This window comes from Lygodium microphyllum, chromosome 1 (assembly GCF_053477565.2).
Source record: "Lygodium microphyllum isolate KBCC chromosome 1, Lygodium_microphyllum_v1.1.10, whole genome shotgun sequence".
NCBI lineage: Eukaryota > Viridiplantae > Streptophyta > Polypodiopsida > Schizaeales > Lygodiaceae > Lygodium > Lygodium microphyllum.
In genome coordinates this window covers 89,809,776-89,828,784 of record NC_141135.1, presented here as the reverse complement: position 1 = coordinate 89,828,784, position 19,009 = coordinate 89,809,776, and the positions used below count along the sequence as shown (strand labels likewise).

Sequence of the window (19,009 nt, the reverse complement as noted above, 5' to 3'; positions counted from 1 at the left end):
AGAAGCTGTAGAACTAGCTTACCTATGCATGATGGTCACTAATAAGCACACATATACCTTCAATGCATTGATCAATGAGGGAGCTGACTTTAATGTCTTAACTCATGATCATTGAATCCAAATTGGCAAACCACAGTTACAACCTGCTAACGCTAAACTCAACCTATAGTATGGGGGCTGATCATGCACACTCTTGGAAAAGTGCAAGGCTGCAATTTCTATCGAGTCTGAAAGCATGCCAATGATCTTCTATGTGTTGCCCAACACTAAAGATGCAGGCATGGAGTCACTGTTAGGAAGAACCTCTAAGAAGCAAGCTCGTTGTAATGTCAACTACTACGAGTCGCAATGTATCCACCTAGCCATGGGCAAGTCCGCATAGTTATAGCTTTCAGCAAGGGCTGCATGACTCCTTCAAAGTCCACAAAGCCACTGGTAGAGAAACCTATCGCCAAGTCTAAGGAGGGGGTAGTGCTTCATCACAACCCACCAAGCCTGAAGACCAACAAATCAGTGAAGTCAAAGCTAAGGCACATGAGCCAAATCTTCAATGGATACCTAAACTACAAGGACCACACCCACAACCCCACAAGTCTAAGAACCCACACCCTAGGAGGCCAAGACGCAACTATAGACATCAAAGTATGGTCAAGCCACGATGGGTCCCCAAGATCCTATTGCAAGTGCAAGGCTATTATGAGGCTAATGCTTGGATATGGATTCATAAGGCCAAAACAGCCAAACACACTAAAATCAAACACTGCCCTCAAGCTTGACCACTCAAGGCCACATGACACATCCAAGGTCAAGGCCGCAAAAACCTCTGGATTCAAAGCCCTTAGAATCACTAATACACAAATCAGTGAAGACTGAGCAATTTTATCAACCCAAACCACAGCCTACTATACACACACATGCCATGACTAGTTCTAGGGCTCATGGAATGTCACCCAAATGTCACGGTGCACCATCAACAGAGCAGCCACAGCCCACAGCCTAGTGTACAAAAGGCCCAACCGCAAGCTCAAGAAACAACCAAAGTGGCCACCATCAGATCTGGCCTTGGACTTAGCGGAGAACACAAGGGGTAACTTGGTTGCATGTCTTAGATGCTTAGATGCCACCTTCATGTCGCTTGCTAAAATCTATAACCACTTAGACTTGGGACTCTTGGATGAGCCTATAGGGATAGAAGTATGGACAATCCCTTGTTCTTGGAAAGAATCGGAATTTTATTTGTCAAGGCTTCCAAGGCAACTGAGGCGTTGATTGCCACTGATATTTCCCATGAAGAAGCGTAGAAACAACGCCTCATCACCTCATATGACAAGCACACAACTTATGCCAACAATCAAGAGATAGAAGACTTGAAATAACTTACTAACAGCGACTCCCCTTTCTTGAGAAAATTGTACACTCTTCACCTTCAATGGAAGCTTGAAGGATGTCAGATCATGACAAATGTAGAGCAATTCCATTTTGTTGTGGGGTATGACTACATGAATATTGCTACTTTATGCCATGCTCCTGCAAAAACCTTGCAAACTCATTTGAGAGGTACTCTCCCCCTCCATCTGACCTTAGGCATTTTATTTGCAAGCATGTTTCTTTTTCAACCATAGATTTAAGAGTTTTGAAATACCCAAAAATTTTACTTTTATTTTTCATAAAATACACCCAAACTTTTCTGCTATAGTCATCAATAAAAATGACAAAATAATGATAGCCTCCAATAGATGTGTACCTATTTGCAAGTGCAGAGAAAGTTATGGCACCTAAAAGAGTGCTTAGAAAGAGAAAGAAATGTGTGTCACTCATAGTAGCCATGAAGTCTGTATGAAGCTACGTTCAGGATGTGTTCTTGGGCGGATCTTAGAGCAAGAAGCATCATTGCGTTTGAGATCAGTGGACACTCCTTCAACAAAGAAAGGATGTGGTCCAAAAAGATGTGTCTTCATTGATGACGAAGCACAAGTGGATGGGGACTCCAATGCAATTGATGGGGTTGCAGAGCATAGAGGTAGTCACTTATATGTCCATTTCATTTACATATGACTGTTTGTTCATTGTTATGTATTGTTTTATCTATGTATATATTGTCTACCCATTATATATGATTGGTTTAATGCTACAGTTTTTTATTGTTACTTATTAATATCTACTCCTATAGAGACTAATGTACAGCATGATAGTCTAGATGACAAAGAAGAGGTGACTGGTGATAGTGATCAAAGGGAGAATGATGATGAAAAAGAAAAGAAGCACTCAAGGAACTTAGGCAAGCAAGTATCTCTAGGCCTAATGAAGGATGTGCTGAGTCAATTTTATATAAAAAAGAGGACGTTGCCTCCTCTTGTGCCTCTTTGCAGATTGGTGGCTCATGAGGCAGTTAGATTTGCTACAGATGATGCCCAGTGGTTGATTCCTTCCTTTGATTCCACTGGTTATCTTGAGACTATGGGACACTTCCTTGTGTCAGTTGAAGGTTTGAGAGGGGAGACCATGTCTGTGACAGCCAGCAATCTAGATGAATGGGGTCCAATATGGTGTCAAAGAAATGAGGACTTTGAGAGGGCTCTTGGAAGAAAGTGGCAAGACCTTAAGGGTAAAAAGTTCTTGGTTTGGGATGGATTCCACAGGCTTTAAACGTGGTCGAAACGCATCAAAGAAAGTAAATTGTCCACTATACATGCAAGTATTGAATGTTTGTATCCCATTCTTATGTTAGTTGGTTTTCAATTATAGAGTACTCCGATTATGCTCACTACCATGTTAGTGTACGGTGCCAAAGGTGAAGGAAGCAGAGCTACTACTCGCATAGACACCACCAATGCGTAAGTCTTCTTCCTTTAATTATGCTCCTCTTTGTAATATGTTACACTTACATTCTCATATTATGATTATGTTTGTTTTCAATAGTATTTCCAGAGCTCATGTTACTCCAAATATTGTGCATGAGGTGTATATGTTTCAAAAGTTTGGTACTGCAAACCCATGTAGGCATCCGACCTTTTGACATGGACAGATACGCTCATATGGAATATAATCCAAATGTCTATGCTTGGCTCATACGAAAGTAAAACACTATGCCCATGCGATGAACACCCTCTACCCTCTAACCTTCAATCCTAGGAAGGATTCTTCTCAATTCCAAGGAGGAGGGGAGTAACGTGAATCAAAATCAAATCAAACACATAAGGAAAAAAGAAAAGGAAAAACATACCTTAAGAGCCTCAATCCACACCTAAGAACGGAAAAGCAAGAAAAACATTAACTCGCAATTGAGGAAAATGTCACAAAATTTTGAAATAAAGCTTGAAGGGGAAGTCTATTTCTGTACTAAAAATATTTCAAATTGTATGTTACAAATATGAGATCACACATCTTGAGATCTTAAATGATGAATGTAAGCTATGTGGCTGTTACGATATTTGGATTTCACCTCTATCTTTTCTAGCATACTAACAAAATATGATGTTGTATGGTGGTGGAAACATCACGGAGGCTTAACTAGTATATACCTAGGAAATTTCCAAGTTTAATGTAAGAATACAAAGGTTTGATGGAGTGGAGAGAGAATTTAGAATACAAGAGCCTTAAACATTGTATGAAAATATGTTATCATGGCCAAAATTTATAATGTTATAGATTTGAAGATATTATAATACAAGTTTTTTCTTTTAGATATAGCATCATTTAAAGTGACATGTATAAGTTTCATAAACTAGGACCTTAAAAGAGTCACCACTAACTAGGTGTGGTTTAATAACTTGATCTAATACCATATCGTAATAAGTTTGGATAACCTACGATGTGATTGTTCTTTTTTTGTGTAAACCAATAGACACAAGTATGTCAAATAATTGCTCACCCCATTTACATTTTTTGTATGTATATGCATGATATATAAATATCTTTTATTAAAAATTTCTATCTATCTTGACAATATATGGACAAGATGGATATTTACTTTGGCCAAAATTAACTAGCTTCACACTTTAACTAGCTAAATGAATTTTCATATCATAAAATAAAGATTTATATACCAAGCTAGAAGTTTATGCTTTTTCTAAGACTAAAGATTTAACCTTTAACCAATGGTTTGTGTTTCCAAAGAAATAGACATAAATTTTATTATCAATCAAGACTTATTTGTGAGCTAAGACGTAAAGTACAAAATTGGACTTAAACTACTTTATAAGAAATTTCAACACAATTAACTAATGTTATTGCAAGAATAAAAAACATTAAGTAGATTCTCTCATTGATATTGGTGGCATTTAAAAACACCAAGGTAACTACACAAAACACTTTAAATTTTTAACAAGCATATATTTTATAGCCATGCAAAAGCCCTTAATGTAAGGGATATATTTACTATGGAAGTCAAAATTAGTTTATATAGAGTCACTGTCTTGTTACATCATGTATATTGAAAAAATACAACTTTTGTAGATAGCTGCACTACCATTTATGAAATGTTTGTGATATCCTAACTCATGAGCAAGTTGTATTGCTTCTATATCTTTCAAAGTAGAGACTAAAGGAGTCTGGTTCAACATGGATAATTGTGAGTTGTTCAATGTAAGTGATAAATGATGTGAGGCATTTGTTGAGTATGCTTGTATAGTAGATGGTTATAAAGTACAAAATAGGATTTAAACCACTTTATAAGAAATTTCAACACAATTAACTAATGTTATTGAAAGAATAAAAAACATCAAGTAGATTCTCTCATTGATATTGGTGGTGTTTAGAAACACAAAGGTAAGTACATAAAACACTTTAAATTTCTAACAAGCATATATTTCATAGCCATATAAAATCCTTTAATGCAAGGGATATATTTATTATGAAAGTCAAAATTAGTCCATATAGAGTTAGCGCCTTCTTATTACATCATGTATATTGGAAAAATACAAATTTTGTAGATTTTGTATAAAACATTTAGCTACACTTCCATTTATAAAATGCTTGTAATATCCTAACTCATGAGCAAGTTACATTGCTTCCATATCTTTCAAAGTAGAGACTAAAGGAGTTTACTTCAACATGGATAATTGTGAGTTGTTCAATGTAAGTGATAGACAATGCGATACATTTGTTGAGTATGTTTGTATAGTAGACTATCATAAAGTACAAAATAGGATTTAAACCACTTTATAAGAAATTTCAACACAATTAACCAATGTTATTGACACAATAAAAAACATCAAGTAGATTCTCTTATTGATATTGGTGGTGTTTAGAAACACCAAGGTAATTACATAAAACACTTTAAATTTCTAACAAGCATATATTTGATAGTCATGAAAAAGCCTTTAATATAAGGGATATATCTATTATGAAAGTCAAAATTAGTCCATATAGAGTCAGCACCTTCTTGTTACATCATGTATATTGGAAAAATATAAATTTTTTAGATTTTGTATAAAATGTTTAGTTGCACTACCATTTATGAAATGTTTGTGATATCCTAACTCATGAGCAAGTTGCATTGCTTCCATATCTTTCAAAGTAGAGACTAAATGAGTCTGCTTCAACATGGATAATTGTGAGCTGTTCAATGTAAGAGACGGATGACGTGAGGCATTTATTGAGGATGTTTGTATAATAGATGGTCTCTTGAAGCAAGAAGTAATTGAAGGTTGAACATATATACCATCTTTATCAATCATGGTCTCGTGCGGTGCTGATGATGAAGATGAAATACCATCATTCTCTACTCTAGTCCATTCATCAATGAGAACCTTGAATTGAGCATACAATTCATGTCCATATTGAACTGGATCCTGTCCATATCGATCAAACTTGATGACTTCACGTGCATCATGGTATTTGCTTAAGCGAGTCAAGTATGGCAGAAGTTCTTTGATCAAGATAGAGTCTTCACGATCAATATCAAATGTTTTTGGATAAATGTAATTCTCAACAGGATTTGGACATCCTTTGTAAGGACTATCATCTATGAGAATAGTCTTGGTATGCTGACAAACATCTCCATATTGATCCCATACATACTTTAGAGGCTTGAACATTGCTTCTACTCCCATCTTATCTTACCTATATATGATTTTGAGTCGATGTCTATGACATTGTTCTTAGCCCCAAATCATGAAGAAATGATACTTCCTTTTTGCATGGATCTCCAAGCACTTAATAACTGTCATGACATTCTTATGTAAAGCTGTTGACCAAACTCCCACTTGGAATCTTGCAAATAAGGCTTCAAGAAACTCCATACATCCTGGTTGAAGAACAAGCCATTGCTTTTCCATTTGAAAGCTTTGAAACCTTTTAGACTTAGCAAAGCATCGTTGTAAAAGAAGACCATTGAGATCAAGTATTACACATAATTGTGTTGCATTTCTTATCAAGGAAACATCAATCACATCATCGTGCTCTACTGTTGTTGAATCTGCTAGATATCCAACCATAGATGTCTTAGTTGAAGTTACAAAGAAGAAAAAGAAGCACATTAGATTCATTTACTTCCTCATCATTCTACCTAATGTTTGAGCTATAAACTGGCATAGAACACTAAAGCAATTTAACTTCACATTGATAAATACATAAATAGATACTACTTTAAAAATGGTCTTAAGAAAAGAGACATTGGACCATGTGATCAAATCTAATCAAAAGTAATATCATGAGGTGAAAAAAATATATATGACAATTTTTTTGAAGTAAAATCTATTCTAATAAAGTCATTTTTCCATACCTACTTTTTATTGCTAGTTATAAGTATACTTGAGATACTAACAATAGATTCTTGTAATTAGTTGTACAAATTATATTATCATTATAATATTTAACATACTCAGTTTATAAAAAAGCCTTCAAAATGGCATGTACAAATAAGATATTTATTAGTCCTAATTATTAAAAGAAAATTTAAACATGATACTTTTGACCATGTGACCAAAACTATGTCAAATATAAGTGACACATGACAATTTAATTGAGATAAGTTATACTCTATTTGAATAATTTTTCATAGTTTCTTCTTAAGGACTAACCATTCTATTTTTGAACTAGTTATATCCCATAGATATTTAAACTCACGAATTGTAACAAGGATTTTGCCTTAATATTCCATATACACATCTCAAAAGATACATTGGAGAGAAATCTTTGTTGCAATATTTATTACTGAGGTAAAACTCCTTTGGGAGGTGCAATGAATCTTTTTTGGGGTGTGCAATATATTGTTGGCTTTCTTATCCTAAGGTACATGCATAGACATACACTAGTGATGTAGTAAAAGAGGCTATAAGAGATAAGAGATTTGACCATGTGGACAAATCTAACCAAAACTAACATGACAAGATCATAACACAACACATATAAGAGTTTAATTGAAATAAGATCTAAAATAGACTTAAGTAAATTTTACATAGCTAGCTCAAAATTTTCATTATGATAAGTATTCTTACACACTAGATTACAATTAAATAGTTATCCTTACAAAGGATGATAAATTTTAATGAGCTCTTTAATACTGATTTGGTAAAATATTTACTTAAATAGACTTTTTAAACCAAACATGCTTAGTACCTTTTATAAAAAATTAAAAAACCAAAGACATAGTTTCTTTAATTAATATCATCAAAGAAAGAAAATATTACAAATGCTAATGGAAGCAACTTCTCAAGAAAAAAATCAAAATTACATCAATGTGTCTTCCTTGATGAAAGGAGAAGGAACGGAGTTTAAACACCTAAAGTAGCCCTTAATTTATATTTCATAATTAGACTTGTTATATCTTGGCTTGATTCTTCTATGCCCTCGGGTGGTACTTCAAGAACTTCAACTTCAGTAGGAGGAACCTCTTGGGAGTTTGAATTTTGTTTGGCACTCTCATGGACCCTCCACAATTGTGCTTCAACCTCTCTTTGCTCTTGAGTGTTGCAAACCACCGTAATAGTCTTCATATGATTTATCAATGCCACCTTAGATGTAAGTCTACTTGCATATACATCAAATACAACCTCATGAGCATCATTGAATGCTTTGATTGTAGTTTCCATAACTTTCATTTTCTTTCTCAAAATGGCCTTTGCAATCCTTTGTTCTTCTTCAAGATCTTCATCATTGCACTCCTTGTCCAAGCCTTCAAAGTCCAAAATGGAAGGCTTGTTGACATTGTTTATATATCGCTCAAAATTGATGAAGCTTTTCTCCATTGTCACTAATGTCAAAACCACAAAAGAATCTATAGATCCAAAAGCAAGCATTCTATCCATTGGTAGGAAGTCAACACTACCAACTAGCATGTGATACTTGCAAGAAATGCTTTCAAGAGCATTTTCCAAAGTTGTCATTTGCTTTCGATCAAGAAATGATAACAGCATGAATTCTTTAGGTTCACATGTCATTTGTAGTAGAGTGGATACAACCTTTCCAAACTTTATAGAGTCCCATTTCATTCCCTCAACCCCATGTGCTACATCTAGAACAACAATCCCAATGGTAATTGGATCTCTGTAAACATTATGTATAAGATCAAAAGTTTCTAAATTGCATCCAACAACATATACACGCCAAGGGGAAGTAGTGGAGGATTGAAGAGGATTTTTCTTTTTTCCAATTAGAAAGTTCACAATATATTTTGCTCCATTTGGTAGGGACCCTGCATCAGCTCCACGTGTGAGCTTCTTTGATACCAAATCATTGCAAATGCCTAAAATCTTTGTGTAGACTTCATCATTGATATCATAATCATCAACAAGCTCTTCCCAAGTCTTCATCACAGTGCTACTTTCTAGAACTGAAGCATTGAAAAGAGTGAGTAATTCCTCCTTTAGGACCCTATCTTGCTTGATTTGCTTAGCCCTTGTTTCCATGTCAATCATATCTTGCTTATCCCATTTGTTTCTAAGAAAAAGGATATGACCTTCATTGATCTCCTCTTGTAGTGTAAGGATGTCTCCATCCTTTAAACCCATAAGGCAACGAAATGCAGCAAGAGAAGGCTGCCTTCCCTTATTTCTCAAACTCTCCTCTTGGGATATAAGTTCACCTCTAGAGTATCTCTTCATAATTTTGATCCAACTATCAAATATTTCTTGGGAGCTAACAATCATATGGCAATCTCTAGATGCACAATTTTTCCCAATGTATGCCACAAATCTCTACAAAAAAAAGATCAAAATAGTGAGCATTGAACAAAAGAAAGAGCATCACACTAATCTTCACAAAAAAAGAAGGTAAGCTTATACGTGATTACCTGCCATGGTACTCTTTGAGAGCTTGTCTCAGAAAGCCCTTTTTGGGGTTTTGGTAGAGAACTAAATGCTAGCCACTAAAATCTTAATTGTTGAAGTTGCTCACCATAAGGCACATTCTTCATAACATTATGTGATTCCATATTTGTCATTCGTGAAAGCTCAATGCACATTTCCGCAGGACAATCAACTAATACTCTAGCATTTTTTGTGGTGTATAAATGCTTGGTTGCTAGACAACGTGTAGTATTACTCTAAATATATATCTTTGCTACATGAATTGAGTGAAGCCTTGATATAATCCAATAACTATAAGTGTCCAACTTATTAGCATCCACCTCATCACGATGCATGGGTCTCTTCTCATTGTTGTCTTGTACAAAAGGCATAAGATATGCTGCTGTTGTTGGGTTCATGGGAGTCTTTATGAAAGACATGGTTAGCTTCTCTACATAATCCCAACATAGTGATCTATAAGCATACAAAGGAGGTGCCTCATAACACCTATCAACGAGAATAGGAAATTGTGTTGTTGGACCAAATGGAAAGAATTTTTCAAACATGTGAAATCTTGATTCTTCCTTCTTTCCCTTCTTCTTAACTATTTCAGGAAAATCAAATGTTCTTTCTACTCCCTTAACCTCAAGAGAAATTATTAGCTTTGCAGGTGTAACTTCTAACATGGAAGGTAAAGTGGCATCATTCTTAGTAGTGTTAGCAGCCATACTAACAACAAGAGCTTGTGACAAGGAACTTTGTTGAGGTGATTTTGACTTTGAGCTTGTGGGATTCCATGAATTATTTTCTTCTTGAGAAGAAGGTGAAGATCTCAAGTCTATTTGTTTATCTTGGAGCTTCATTCTTTTGTTGGGGCGATCACATTTTCTTGATAGGGAAAGTAGCTCACTATTTTGAACATCTTGGAATGCTAATATAATGTCTTCTGTGCCCTTTACCTCCTCAAATAAGGTCCATCCCATTGTTTTCAAAGAGTATTCTTCATCCTCTTTAATACGGGCAAAGTGAAATGACAAAGGTTCAAGTTTTTATACTACATTTTTCCCCTTGATCTTAACAAGATTACATGGTATTCTCTCTTTCCCAGCACATCCATCTGCTATCTTCTCTATGACACCATCTTGTTGAAAAAATACAATATCACTCTTCAAAGTGAATAACAGAACATTGTCAGCCCTTTTTCCTTGACTATCATAAACATCCACATACCATGGATACACAAAACCACCACTAACTCCATCAATGGTTTGGGTCTCCTTTTTGGATGTGCTATCTTTCTTTGCCATTGAATAGTTCTACAAAGAGAAAAAGTTGTTAGACAAAAGTGGATTTAAAAATATTCAAAATTCACAAAACCCAAATAAATGTATAAGATTTCTAAGTTGAAATTTGAAAACACAACAACAAAGATTTTACGAAATACAAGACAAATGTACTCTAAAGAGACTCTTCCATAAAATGAAATATTGAAATTTGAGATTAAGTGTGGTATGAGATCCAACCATAAATATGTATGCTTGTGTATCAAATCTCATGGATTATCCTGGCCCTAAGTTAGCATTAATTATGTTTCTCTTGCAAGAATCATATATTAAAAACTTTGCCATGGACTTCGGTGAGAAGATCAAATTCTATTAATAGTGAGACTTGACCATGGGCTTAATCAAATGGTCAAGTGATAATGAAATGTTGAGTGTGAGTGTGGTATGAGATATAGTGAAAAATCATTGTGGTTATGTAGAAAATTTCATGGATGATTTTGTCCCTAAGTTAATATTGGATTTCTTCTCCATGTAAGTTTCCTATGCAATGATCATACTCTAGGAACTTTGCTAAGATTTTTGGCCATGTGGTCAAATCCTATTTAATCAAAGAATGAGATTTAGTCCAATATGAGATCCACCTATATATCAATGTGGTTATGTAGCAATCTCACAATTCCATTTGGCCCAAAGTTAACATTTTAATTACTGCACATGTAAGTTTTCCTTGAAATGAGCTATATTGTAGAAACATTGTCATTGGTTTTAGCCCTGTGGTCAAATCCTATTTAGTCATAAGACTTATCTATCAGATTAGAAACTTTGCCATGGTTTTTTACCATAGGGTTCTTAAAGGCTAGCTAAAGAGAGGATGCAGTTTATTGTGATATGAGATTCACATATAAAAAAATATATCTATGTAGCAAATCCCATAGATATCAATATAAGATAAAGTGAAAAACACTTGAAAGGTGGAGATTTGACCTCATGGCAAAACCTACAAGATAAGACGATTTCTATAAACTGGTTCTAACCATATGGCCAAATCTAGTTTCATAACCATATGAAGAAAGTGATTCATTTGTTGCAACATGCTGTGAAATTGGATTTGACTATATAGTCATATATTGTTTTATAATGGAATGAAAAAGTGATCTCATGGTTTGCAAGATTTATGAGATTAGATTTGATCATATGGCTGAACAAAACAAGAATGGGGGATTCTTGGATGCTAGCATTGATAACAAAATGAAATATTTGACCATATGGCCAATTTTCATTTTGTAATGGAATGGAAAAAATGGCTAATTTGTGGCAAAATGATATGATATTTATAGGAAGTTATGAAAAATTGAAATGAAAGAAATGGTTAATGGAAACAAAGTGGTTTGTTTGTTGCACAACAAGTTTTGACCACATGGCGAGACTCCCTATAAATATAGTAGGTAATTAAGGAGTTCCATGTAGAACATGGTCTTCCTTTTTTGGAGATAATATAGAATATGTTTTTCTTAGAACATTTTTCCATACAACCAAATCTGACATACCCAAATTTTGTGTGATTGAACCCACCATAGATTTAGTCTTAAAATTTTAGGATCAAATTCCAATAAAGTGGTTTGTTTGTTGCAAGACAAGATTTGACCACATGGCCAAATTATAGAAAGTAAGGAATTCTAAGTAGAAACTAGCCTTTCCTTTTGGAAGTAAGCAAGGGTTGATAATATAAGAAAGCATTTGACCAAATGGTAAAATGTCATTCTTGTAGTAAAATGAACAAAGTGCTTGATTGGTTGCAAGATATTGTGATACTACAAGAGTCCTTATTTTGGCCAAGAGATAGCTTAAGGAGAAGATTTGGCCACATGGCAAAATCTCACAGTATATTGGAAAAAAGAACATAAATTACTTCCTATATTATAAGAAAAGATTTGACCTCATGGCCAAATCTCAGATTGTATTGAATAAAATAACAATAAGTACTTCTTATATTGCAAGAAATTTTTTGACCATATGGTCTAATCTATAAATTGATGAAAGATCATGATATGTGTTGTTAGAAAATCAAATTACATCCTATGGCAAAATCATATTGAGTATTTGTAAGTATTGTATAGCCATCTGCTTATTGCAAAATTATAAAGAGTGTAACCATAACATTTGATGGTAATGCTTTTACTATGAAAATACAGTATAATGGAAAGTTCTATATAGTAAAGTATAATACAATGTATAAGAACTTGATAAAATGCTCTAATATTACGGAATGATACAACAAATATAAGGCTAGGTTTAGCCTTGAGGCAAAATCTTGAGGTATATAGCATCACAGAATAGAAAGAAAGGCTAGTATTTTGAAAGCACTCATCATTGATAAAAGCATTGCACAAACCATTTATTCCATATTCACATCTAAGAGACCTTTTTCAACATTACACAAATCATATATTTCATATTCACAAAAAAAAGAGTATTTTCAACAGTGCAAGAAGTCATGTTTTCAATATTGACGTAGAGTGAAGCTATCACTTGCAAGGTAGTGGTTGGACAACAAAAAACACAAGCGCTCCAGGAGATCAATCAAGCAATCGAGAAGAAGAAGAAGACATTGAATTCTCAAGAGTGAGTGCCTAATCTCATTGCTACAGAAATACATATTGCATTTAGTTTTCATACATGATTCTTATTTAGAAAATGCTTTTCGTGTTTGATATTAATATTATTCAATACTAATCATACAAAAGAGTAGTAGTGTGATTTGTAGTAATTGTATGGATTGAAATGGTCATAATCAATGTAGTTTAACTCAAAATCAAAAATGAAGGAGGAAAAAGTTGAAAACTTGTTGTAATTAGTAGGTCAGTAATGTGTGCCAACGTAACAAAAATCACCTGTGAAGTAGGAGTAGGCACGATGTGGACTAGCGATCATTAACTATCTTGTTGAATTGCTGAAGCCTTGGAGCAAGATTTGTGATTTGAAGACGCACGTAGTTTTGGTCATAATATCCTGATTCGAACCAAAATTTGCATTGCACAATCTATTTCAGTTTGAGAAAATGAAACAGTGGAGAGTAGTCAAAGAAATACCCTGATTCGAATCAGAAATTACACTGCACAATCTGTTTCAGTTTGAGAAAATGAAATAGTGGAGAGTAGTCAAAGAGGAGGAGGAGGATAGAACCGCCAAAGATTAGGGCTGCAACACCTGTAGTAAGAGAGGGGCAACAAGAGCAGAGATAAAAACGCAGAGGATCAGATATGTGAAACCTGTAACTATAAAAACGCAACAGAGAAAACGCTCAGGTTAGAGAGTTGCGTGGAAGAGAGAGGGAGGGGAAGAGAGACTCATTTTGAAAAACGTCATGATTAGTTGTAAAGACCGACTCATGAAACGAATCATTTAATGTATCATGCTATTCAAATAACCATAACTTGTTACGGAATACGAGTAGATTTATATATTATTTTTGTGTCTATTTTTTAATTTTATTAAAAATTTCAAGTCGCGATTTTTTTCAAAAATCACGTAATGGCCATACCGTCGGTCGCCGGACCCCGCCGTTGGGGGTGTTGCCCCCAAACCCCCACCGGGGACGCTGCCCCCAAACCTCCATTGGGGGCATTTCCCCCAGACCCCCACAGGGGGGTGCTGCCCCCCGGGCCCCCCGTCATTGCCCCCAAACCCCCACTGGGGGCGCTGCCCTCGGACCCCCGCTGAAGCCCCCCCACAAGGGGACGCTGCCCCCCGAACCCCCGTTGGGGACGTTGCCCCCAAACCCCCACACCGAGGGCACTACCCTCGGACCCCTGCTAGGGGTGTTACCCCCAAACCCGTGTCAGGGACACTACCCCCAACCCCCTACTAGGGGTATTGCCCGCATACCCCCACCAAGGGCCCTACCGCTTAAACCCCCCATTGGGAGCTTTGCCCCCAAATCCCTACAACGAGCACTATCTCGAAACCCCAACTAGGGGCATTGCTCCCAAACCTCCACCGAGGAAGACATTGCCCTCGAACTCTTAGTAGGGGCATTTCTCCTAGACCAGCTCCTTCCCCCTCGCCCCTCCTTAAGAACCCACCATTGGGATATTGCCCCTATTTCCACAGCTAGAGATTTTTCCTACATACTCTCTATCCTACCCTACTAGAGATTCTACTCTCGAACTATCACTAAGGTGGGTTCAAAATCCTTAATGATATTACACATTACATATTAGATACATTTAATATACATAATCTTACAAAATATGATTTAATATATTTATTAATTATTAATAAATTAATTTAATATATATATTTTTATAATATATTTTGATAATATATTCCATAATATGCACATAGTATGATATACTAATACAACATGAATAAAACTAAAATAGTTTAACTTTAAAAATAAAATATAATATAATACATTTTACTATTATCAGCAAGTAGGTAGTATAAGATTTATAAATATTTAACCATGATAAAAATTATCTTTCCTTCTCAAGTAGCTTCTAATTGATGCTAAAATTTCCTCAATATTTATAACTTTGTGTCATAGTGAATGAAATCTCCTATTCTTTAGAGGTTATTGTGGTTTCAATATTTAAGCACAAGGTCAAAGTTTCTCAAAAATATCTTTATCCTTGTTGTCATGTGGAATACATGAAATAAAGGTTTTGATCATTTAATCAAATATTTTCCAATGGAGATCACATAAATTATTTATTCTTGTTGACATACAATAAAGGCTTTGAACATTTGGCTAAATCTTGTTCTATGGACATTACAAAAAATTATTATTCTTGCTATCATCTAGGTTAAATACATGTTTTGACCATATGGCTAAATCTTTTCTTGTGGATATCACAAAGAATTTTAATCCTAAGTCTTGTGTAAAATAGTTGCAATAGAGGTTTTGACCATCTGGCTAAATCTTTTTCCATAAAGATCACAATGAACTTTTATCCTTGTTATATGTATTTGTCTTGAGTTTTGACCATTTGGCTAAATATTTTTCTATAGAGACCACAATGAGATTTTATCCTTTTTGTCATGTGAAATACATACAACAAAGGTTTCAATCATTTGACTATGTTTTCCCCTATGGGGATCACAAATAATTTTTATATTTGCTATGGTATGGAATACATACAATAGATTTTTGACCAGTGGCTAAATATTTTCCTATACACATTATAAATAATTTTAATCATTGTTCTCGTGTTGAATAGATATAGTACAAGTTTTAAACATCTGCTATATCTTTTCCCAATGAGAACACACAAGGAAGTTTTTGCTTACTCAAAGAGTAGCTAATAAAATAAAGTAAAATCAAGGCAACTAAAAATAATAGAAGAAACTTTTCTTATTTACTTTAGGGTGGCATAGTTTATGAGAAAGTTTGTTTTTGGCCATATGGTCAAATCTATCCCCTTCTTTTTGTACGATGTTTCCATTAATACTTTCTATTATGGAAGTTGGACTCATTCTATCTAATGTTTAAGTACTTTTTTTGTTTCAATGAAATTTGATACTTCATTGTATTTAGTAATTTCATCACTATTTTCTTCTTTCTGAGAGGTGACAACATACAAATGATAAAATCTCCATTTTCTCACTTGTATAGGTATCATGAATAATGAATTTTATTTTGGAGAAACTGTGAATTTGCTAGTTGATCATGAGATTGTTGCACTTGGTAGAGTGCATGCAATACATCCAAATGAGACATGCCATGGAGAAACACTTGAATATGGATATATTTCAGTGGCTATTAATAAATGTTTAAATGTAGCAGCGTATTTGCCATTCCCAACAATTGATGCAATGAAGGTTCATGAAGTTGTAGGTGGTTTTGCAAAATGGGAAAAGAAAGATGTGGTGGTTGTTTCAAACTCAATAACAATTCATGATAGAGGAGATGATTACGAATCAGACCATGTCCTACCTTTTGAGGATATTGATGTGCTTAGCATTCGTGAAAGTTGGAGAGAACGTAGAGTGATGCTATGGACAGACGGCAACACTGTGTGTGTTGGGACAGGGGTTATATTATTGGATTTTCCATATGATGTGATAAACTTTGAATTGCTAGGAGAAGAGGATGTTGGTGTGGTGGTAGATAAAGCCCTTGATCAAACCACAGGAACATACATAGTTGACAACCTCCATTGCGTCACTTTGGAAAGATAGCCTATTAAACAAGTCATGTTTGATGATGGAACATCAGTGCTACAACAACGATCATACATGCAATTTGTCTCTACAAATACTTGTGCCAAAAACATGGAAGATACCAATGAAGATTATGTTTCTGCAAAAAAATCAATTTTTGTTCAGAAGAGATCATATTGTATGGTCAATAGAAAGCCTCGAATTATTTCCCCTAAAGGTGCAAACTTGAGGACTTCTATGGACTCCATTTCACAGGTTTCCATGATTGATTGTTGCCAAGAAAAGTGTTGTCAGTTTGTTGATAGAGAAGCAATGCAACAATTACGTAGATACTTTTGGGGATTGCAATTTGAAGACCGCACAAACTATGTTTATGACAAGTTTGAATCATCATGCAGGATTGATTACTTGGGAACTAGGAAGTACAACTTTATCTTCAATGGACAAGTGGTATGTGGAAGGGCATGGTATGAGATTCATGGAATCCTAAAGACATCTTTTTATAGGTACAAAACAAAATTTGAGCATGGTGTGAGGAGGGCAATGCATGGAAATAAGGGGGTAATAAGAGCAGCTTGGAATCACATAGAGATGGGAAGAGCCATCCTTAGATACTTTTTTAAGAAGAATGCAGAGCAAATGCCACACAAGAGTAGAACAATGCAAGATGGATCAAGGGAGACACAATTGGTCATCCCAGATGTTTACAAGCAAGTAGATATATGGGCAGAAGTAAATACAACATTGAGTGGTATTGGATGTAAGCAAATATCATTGTCCACCTTCAATCGTATTTGGAACATAGAGTTCAAGCATGTAACCTTAGCAAAGACAAGTGAGTTCTCCAAATGTAGTATTTTCTCAGAGATCAAAGAGCAACTTGTAGCAACAAAGTATCTTCAAGAGCGAAATGTGCTTCTAAAGAAGCGTCAATGTCACATGCTACAACAATAACGTTGTCGGAACATATACTACAGTTGGCGCTTGGCCTCAGCATTAGATCCAGATAAAAACTTGTGCGTCATACATGATAAAATGGACTAGCAAAAGACAGCTATCCCCAGGTTAAGGCTTCGATCAAAAGAGACTTAAAGATCTACTCAACTGCCAGTTTCTTTAACAGGCATGATTACACATGGACATGGAGAAGGTAGATATGGACGTTTCTCACTCGATCTATGGCCTCATGATCCTAACTTCATAATTGTCTCATTGTCATTGTGCTTTAGGAATTTGGAGCGACTACACAGGCATGCAAATGGTGATCTACAAGTAGATGGAATGCCAAGATCAACCTCTATGCTACTAAATGCCCTCAACTTGAAAAAAGAACTAGACCACCATCAAGGTGTTGCACAAAATAAATCATGCATGGAAGATAATACACCACAGGATGACCATCATCATTTCAAATGATTGCCAGAGAACTTACTTTTTCAACTTGATAATTGTGGGTCAGAAAACAAAAATCGCTATCTCTTTGCATATGTATCATTGCTTGTTGCACGAGGAACATTCAAGATGATCTAGCTTGGGTTTCTCATGGTGGGTCATACACATGAAGACATCAATGCAATGTTCAGCAAATTTTCAGAGAAGCTAAGGACGAGCATGACCTTCACTTTTCCTCATCTTATACAACATTTTCAATCATGCCAGATAACTAGTCCTACACCTTTTTTATTGACACATGTGCCTGACTTTAAGAGATACATTGAGGGATACTTGTGTGATTCGAAAGATACACTTGTTGGTCACTCAAAACCTCTTCAATTTTGGTTTTATATGCAAGGAGATACACCTATCATGCAATACAAGATACATCCAAAGTCCCCAGACTAGTTACCAAGAGAAGGTGGCATTGAATTATGGAAGAGAGACCTTGCAAGAAAGCCTACTCTTCCAAAGGGTGTTCCAATGTTGCTACCCATGTTTGAGTACGTTAAGGATCATCAAGAAGTAGTAAGTGGAGTTAAAGATTATTTGAAGTATTGGGAAAGATGGTCAATTAATGTACAAGGACCTAAAGCAGAGTTCACGAAGTTTATAACACCAGTGATTGATTATTGGAAACATATGATCTACGCTCTTCAAACTCCAAATGTCCAAGAAGATTTATTTTTCATAGATTTTTGGCCAAGAACACAAAGTGATGTAACCAATATAGATGTAGATAATGCATATGACTTCATTGGATTGGAAGAGTTGAATGATCACTATTGTGGTCCTCTGAGCAAACAACCCAAATATGCATTTGAACCAATGCTTGATGTTAAGAAATATGACTTTGTGCTTGTTAGACCTTCAGATCCAATATATCCAATATGGCTTGGTGTT

At 35.2% G+C, this 19,009-nt stretch overlaps 1 protein-coding gene across 1 annotated transcript; it reads left to right on the top strand.

The window, feature by feature from the left end:
- The first annotated feature begins 1,836 nt into the window (after positions 1-1,836).
- On the top strand, positions 1,837-2,646 carry LOC148041386 (uncharacterized). The gene is made up of 3 exons (XM_087686160.1): positions 1,837-2,004; positions 2,173-2,546; positions 2,640-2,646. Exons 1-3 carry the CDS (start codon positions 1,837-1,839, stop codon positions 2,644-2,646), a joined length of 549 nt encoding a protein of 182 aa, XP_087542286.1.
- The last annotated feature ends 16,363 nt before the right edge of the window (positions 2,647-19,009 follow it).